This window comes from Limulus polyphemus, unplaced genomic scaffold (assembly GCF_000517525.1).
Source record: "Limulus polyphemus unplaced genomic scaffold, Limulus_polyphemus-2.1.2 Scaffold282, whole genome shotgun sequence".
Lineage (NCBI taxonomy): Eukaryota > Metazoa > Arthropoda > Merostomata > Xiphosura > Limulidae > Limulus > Limulus polyphemus.
Window position 1 is genome coordinate 491,326 of NW_013665892.1, and position 7,700 is coordinate 499,025.

Here is a 7,700-nt window from a genome sequence, read left to right on the forward strand (position 1 = left end):
GAATAGTGGGATTGACCGTCACATTATAACGCCCCCACGGCTGAAAGGGCGAGCATGTTTGGTGTGACGGGGATTCGAACCCGCGACCCTCAGATTGCGAGTCGAGTGCCTTAACCACCTGGCCATGCCGGGCAATTTTAGCCTTGTAAATCGTAAGCGTATCACTGACTCGTGAAAAAACACATTTTTGGAAAATGCGAAGTATTCATTAACGACAAAAGACACATTTTAAGAACTTGTTTTCAATAATGTTGTTCATATTATTGTGAACATCTGAAATACAACCAACTCTTTAGGTATATATATATATAAGTGTGGTAAAGGCCTATGGTAAAGTCTGAAGCGTTAAAGTAGTAATAAATACATTTCGGTTTAATGAAGGTAGTACTTTCTATAAATATTCAGAAAACATTTCGATGTATAGACCGCGAAATATAGTAGATTGTTTCCGTATTCGATCATTTTAATAAAACAGTCGTAAATATATTTATAGAATAAATAAATAATAGTTCAAATGTCTATCCAACTTAGGACATATTAGTTTGCTTCTATAAAAGAAACTGAATACAACTTTGTTTTAACCGCTCGCCATGTTAATCTGTAACCAGCTTTGCTTGTATCTTTTACGAATATTGATATAGGAGCAATCATTAATGAATTTTGGTCCGGACATGACCAAGTGGCTAAAGTACCGGATTTTGGATCAGAACGTCCATTTTTCGATATGGTGCTGAACAAGCCCCGTTCTTTCAGCCGGGGTGGGGTGGACGTGTGTGTTTGGTGTAAAGACAACAGTCAATCCCACTATAGGTTAAGAACAGCTGCACAAGCTTTGGATGCTACCGGCTGGAGCATTCCCACTGGTCAACATTTCTAGGTTAGAGATAGTTATGCCTAAACCCTAGAAGTGTCTAACCTAGTCATTCAGCCCATGTGTCCTATAAGGTGTCATTCAGGTTGAAAGCATCTAATGGACACCTAATTTGCCAAGTTTTCAAAACACTTAATATCATTGAAATCTTTCGTAGAATACAATGTTCTGCCAAAATAATACTCGTTGCAATATCTATAAGAAATCTGGCACAAAATTATAGAAAAACTATGTAAATGGTAAGTGAGAATCAATTACCTTGTTCCTTCTTCATTAAACATATCTGCTTGAAGAATTCCTACTGGGATACCTGAAAACAAGATTTGGAATTCACAATTGTTCAGGATAAACTAAACATCTAAATCTCTTTATCGGATAGACAATTTATTTCAGGAGCTGAGCTAAATCTCTTTATCAGATAGACAATTTATTTCAGGAGCTGAGCAGTATTAAATTAGATAGTCATTAATGAAGGATACAGATTGAACTTTCTTCCAAAATAAAGTTGAGTTATAAGCAAATACGTGTACATCTCCACGTATTACCAATACAAATTAATCACGTGGCACGTGTATTAATACAGGACATCTGCAAATAATTGTGATATTTTCACTTAGTTAACACTTACACGAAGGCAAAGTACACATGGTTTACGCACCAATCTCCGCGCGAACTCTTTCGACCTTAATGTAATGCTGTAAACACCTTTGCCATTTCTCAAACAGTTCGATCCTACTAAACACCGAAAAAGAAACCTGTTTCAGACAGAATTAATCAAACATAATTCCACTGATTTGTTTATTATCTTATAACTTATTAACTAAATATATATAAATAAGAATTATGTTTTATCAATTCTAAATTTGACTTCTCTTCTTTTAGTGTATTTTGAGGCATGGAATAAATTATTTAGGTTATAAACATATCCTTTTTCATGTCGCGATCTTCTTTTCGGTGCCAAAATAATTCAGATATTACTTCATTTTGTTCAATTATCAAATATTTGTAAGTATATTAAAGTAGATACTGTATTTTTTTTTACATTTAACTTGTTTTAATTCAGAACATTTTATCTTAAGCCTACTGCTTATGCAAAAATATTTCTTTTTTGGTGTTTATTATAACCCAAACAGCTGACCTACACACGTTCTGAAATTCTATAATAATTTTCTTGATACAATTCTTATGATAAGCAAGTGTAGCTGGACGTTGGGTGTAAACGTAGATTTTATGAGTCCCCACAGCTAACAGTCAAGCAGTTTTAAGTCATAGAACAGGATGTTCGGGGTAACAGACCCGCACGACTCGGAAGGACATTGTTAATGTCCTCACGAACACAAAATATAAACTGGAGTGGTGCTCCATCTTGGTGGAAGGAATATGTGCGAATAACGTCATATTGTTATCAAATGCCAAAAGAAAATAGTTTTCCAGTAGATTCGGGTTTTGAGTCAAGTGATACAGCAACAGGGAGTCTTGACTTATGCTTGGGGCACACGGATTATGTATACTAGAACTACTTACGTCATCGAATTGCTGGGACACATTAACCCTGTATAATGAAGTTACTTACGTTGTCGCATAGTTAGGACACACATATCCTTATAACGAACTGTTATAATTGTCATCGAATTGTTGGGACACATCAATCCTGTATAATGAAGTTACTTACGTTGTCGCATAGTTAGAACACATATATCCTTATAACGAACTGTTATAATTGTCATCGAATTGTTGGGACACATCAATCCTGTAAAATTAAAATGCTTACGTTGTCGCATAGTTAGAACACACATATCCTTATAACGTACAAATACACGATGCAGCTCACTTGACGGTATCTAGCCTATTGTGAGCTTTATGAAACTGTACAAGTACACGATGCAACTCGATGATATATAACCTACTGTAAGCTTTATGAAACTCTACAAATAAAACTATCGTATAACTGACTCTGTTAAAACAGGTGCAACTGTTTTTGTTTTGCGTTTATCTAAAACTATCGTATATCTGACTCATTGTACATACGTTCATACATGTATAACTTGTCACTTTTGATCTGAACCAAGATTCAAGATCTTGTCAACGTGGAATTCATGTCTGTTATTTTCAATGTAACACTAACTCCAAACGATAAAATGAACAATGCAACGACGTAAGCAGTTCCAGTATGAAGGATATGTTTGTCTCAGCAATTCGATGACAGTTATAACAGTTCAGTTTCATAAAGCTCACAATAGGCTAGATGCCATCAAGTGAGCTCTGAAGAAGGCGACAGTTGCCATGGAAAAAACTACATTTGTGTTTTTAAAACTAATATTCCCTGATTTCTCAGAATTTCATTGTAGAGAGAAGCTAAATAATGGTTAAATAGCTGTCAAGTAACAAAGAAGTTAAGTAATTATTATATGATGTTCTTTCATGCAAAGAAATAATTATATTATGAAAATGTGATATATATTTGAAACAAATACCACGAATTTCATTCATATTAAAATATCCCTTTAACATAAGTCCCTGTAAGTATTCCAAAGATCAGCTTACGATTATGGTATTGGTTAATGAGAAAGGTTACTATCTCGAGACTTTACACACCTCCAAGATGTAGTGCATTTCCTCAGAAGAGGTAAATGTTGCACAAACAAAGAAATGTGAGTGAAAACCATTATTGAAAGTCCTGACTTCTTACCGTACTGGGGGAATTAAGAAAATGCCATAAATAAAATCTGCACTGAAACTTAATTTTTATCACGCTTGTTTAGCCTAATGTAAAATAATTCTTATGATCTAAGGTATAAACTTCTAAAAAAAGAAGTGATTTATGGGAATAAAAAATCCAATAAAGTGTTCAGATTACTTACCTTGTGAATACTAAATTCTGGTGTTCAAATACTTTCACCCAGGTATATTTTGTGGACTTATTTTCGTATATCTTACATAAAATATTAAAATCGTTTTACTCATAAGACTATTTGAGTTGTTAAAATACGTCCACTGAAGTACAATATTGTTACGACAGCGAGGGTCACGTGACCCTAGTAACACGTCATATTCTCGAACGTTCACATCCCTTCCTGAAGTCTCGGGAGTTTACTAGATTTCGGTATTCTTGTACATATAAGAAGGTCAAGACGTGACGGCAACAATGTGTGTGTAACTGACAGTTGAGTCGAGCACGTGAGACGTTCGTTGTGAATTATAGCGTTCGTTATAGCGCGACTGTGGAAATTAAGTGTATTGTAAAGTTGTATTCAGAAAGAATAAACCAGTTTTATTTAAGAGAGGGCTTGTATCGCTAAAGTTTCATCGGAAAGAAATTATACGGGAAGTTAACTAACGAACTGATGTCATTCACGCTTATTAAATCTATGTCAACATTTTAGCAATTGACGTAATCATGCCTCTAAATGTTGTGCTAACTATTACAGACATTTGTCAATCTAATGTCGTTTTGAATATTTTAGTTACAGATATCTAATTGACATTTGTAAACTTTCACACTGATATCTTACTTCAGATCCATGCTATACAACTTGGAAGATTGAATCACTTTACGAAACATTGGTGTAGATTACAAAGTAGCTGTTTATTAGGCCTAAAACTGTTGTTTTCGAGTGTGATTAGGTAAAAGACAGTCGTATGTCGTGAGGCCAAAACATCCTGTAGGACAAACTGTGTGTTATTAAAAGGAGTGGTACTTTAGATATTTCCACTTTCTGTAGCTCGGACTTTGGTAATCCAAACTAATACATATTTTTATTGGATGTGTTCTACTGGACCCTTACATCACATACCAAATTTCAAGGTAATCTATTAAGAAATACACTAGATATAAAACATCCAATTCTTCACACCAAAAGCACGGAAACTTTATTTGATAGAAAGACATACTTACTCTTATGGATATATTTTTTAAATTCGTTACACTGATAGATCTTTTCTTTAGGTGTGAAATTTGGTCTAAATATAAGCCACATGTGCAAAGTTATATTGGTCTAAAAATTTTCCTACAGCTTCATCTAAGAGTAAAGGTGACCGTTTTTAGTTTTTTGTCATTCCGATTAAAGACGGCGGATTTACAGCAGCAAAACTATGGGGTGAAAGCACTGCAGATATATAAGTATTGGTTAGACCAAGCAAACTTGATTGCCAGTTTCTAGCTCAAGTTTTCAAAAGAATCATACAGGTAGATGGTTATTATTCATTGTCAACTTTAAAGCATAAATTTTATGAAATTCTTCTAATTAAAGAACCTTTAGCGTCACGTGATATTAACTTAAGAAATTAGCGTACATAATGATGCTTGATATGACTGTACCGAGTGCAGGGGGTGATGACAAGAAACTGTTAACCTAAATTCCATGGCGTTACTATAAAGAAAGTTACTAAACACTGTTTTAGAGAGGAAAACGACCACCATATATATTTTAAAGAATCTGGTTGGTTCTGTAAAGTATAGGTCTGTTCTGAATAACAGAGTTGCGATCCTAAAGCTAATGTTGGTTACTATCGAGTGTTGCTTTCTTACTTGCTGTGGTGTATTGGTGTGTATTGACAAAAAGATAATGATATCTAATCAAAAACACCTTAGGTGTGAAAAAAAGGTGCAGCCAAGAAAGGATTGAGCGTGCGACTTAAAGGAATGAAATCAAAATTGGCGGCCAAACTGAGAGCTATACTTATAGCATCGATAAGAATTTTACAACAAATATTCATTCATTAGTTAGCTAGGATGCGTATTATATTTTACCTACCATCATGCCCCGGGTTCAACAACAACAAATTGATATCATTCGTTCAAGTCGCACGCTCAGTCTTTATTTTTCCTGGCCGCACATTTTGTCACACCTAATGTGTTTTTGATTAGATTAGAATAGCTAAGGCAGTTACTTGTTGTATTTTCTTTGAATTCATTATATGTCATAACTTCTTTATTTTATTTGTAACGCTCGCAACGTAAGTTGGAGAATAGTAGACATTTTCAGTTTAGGCTTTTGTAGTATGCACACGATGATAATAGAAACGTTATACTTATTTCTATTTATTAACAAGCACTTCTTTATTTTACTTCAATTTTTATATAAACAAAATAAAGAAATGTAGTAAAATTACTTACTAATAGAGTTTTCCTGGACAGAATAATAAGCATTAGCGACGAGTATATAAACAAAATAAAGAAATGTAGTAAAATTACTTACTAATAGAGTTTTCCTGGACAGAATAATAAGCATTAGCGACGAGTAAATTTCTTCCCTGTGATTCTAGACTGATGAAAACAAGGTAGATTAATTACCAAAGACGTTTAGTGGTAATCATAACAAGTACACGCTTCAAAAATTGATTTCAAACCACATTAAACTCTAGAATGTGCTTTGTTTTGACATTGTTAAATTGTTGCCACAAGTTATGAAGTATACGATAAATCATACACTAAGTGTGCAATTGACCATTCGTTTGACAAGTACTAGGGGGGATTACCTGAAATAAATTATGTCATAGGTCTGGTTGGTTTAAACTGTAGGTGAAATTACCCCAATTACATTTTAAAATCAGTACACACCAGTCCACGAGAAATCGTCTGTCTACTTTAGACATCCATGCACATCATTCTACTGTGAATCATTTGTACACTTTAGACATCCATGCACATCATTCTACTGTGAATCATTTGTACACTTTAGACATCCATGCACATCATTCTACCGTGAATCATTTGTACAATTTAGACATCCATGCACATCATTCTACTGTGAATCATTTGTACACTTTAGACATCCATGCACATCATTCTACTGTGAATCATTTGTACACTTTAGACATCCATGCACATCATTCTACTGTGAATCATTTGTACACTTTAGACATCCATGCACATCATTCTACTGTGAATCATTTGTATACTTTAAACATCCATGCACATCAGCCTGCGATAAAACATCTGTAAAATTCAGACATCCATGCATATCAGTCAACAATAAATTTCTGTACACTTTAGACATCCATGCACATCAGCATACGATAAATTTCTGTACACTTTAGACATCTTTATAAATCAGCCTACGATAAATTATCTGTACACTTTAGACATTCTTGCACATCATTCTACGATAAATCATCTGTACACTTTAGACATTCTTGCACATCGTTCTACGATAAATCATCTTTATATTTTAGATATCCATGCACATCAGCTTACTATAAATCATCTGTATACCTTAGACATCAATGCATATCAGCCTACGATAAATCATCTGTACACTTTAGACATTCTTGCACATCGTTCTACGATAAATCATCTTTATATTTTAGATATCCATGGACATCAGTCTGCGATAAATCATCTTTATATTTTAGATATCCATGGACATCAGCCTACGATAAATCATCTGTACAATTTCGACATCTTTATGAATCATTCTTCGATAAATCACTAAGGAGATTTAGACTGTGCGCGCAAATCAGTCTGAAATAAATCATTTCTTAAAAAAAAAAATACTTTTAGATACTCAACTATTACGCTTCGTTTCCCGATTTTCATAAGTTTGTATGTTTGTTGAATTTCGCACAAAGCAATCGAAAGATTCCTGTGCTAGCCGTCCCTAATTTTGAAGTGATAGACTAGTGGGTTGGTAGTTAGTCAAAATTAGTCAACGCCCTTCTCTTAGGCTAGTATTCACCAATGAATAGTAGAATTGATTGTTACATTATAATATTCCCACGGTTGAAAAGAGAAGCATATTCGACGACGGATTTCGGTCACGCAACCCACAGATTGCGAATCAAACGCTGTAACCACCAGGTCATGCCAGGATGACGTCATTAAGATCAG

At 34.2% G+C, this 7,700-nt stretch overlaps 1 protein-coding gene across 1 annotated transcript in view; it reads right to left on the bottom strand.

Moving 5' to 3' along the window:
- The window catches only part of LOC106457019 (neprilysin-11-like), an 84,853-nt gene that overhangs the window by 21,221 nt on the left and 55,932 nt on the right, over window positions 1-7,700 (bottom strand). The window contains exons 13-15 of the mRNA XM_022382832.1: window positions 7,158-7,243; window positions 6,070-6,137; window positions 1,130-1,181 (exon numbers count right to left, since the gene is read on the bottom strand). Coding sequence (XP_022238540.1) covers window positions 1,130-1,181; window positions 6,070-6,137; window positions 7,158-7,243 — 206 coding nt within the window. The remainder of the gene's footprint in view (window positions 1-1,129; window positions 1,182-6,069; window positions 6,138-7,157; window positions 7,244-7,700) is intronic.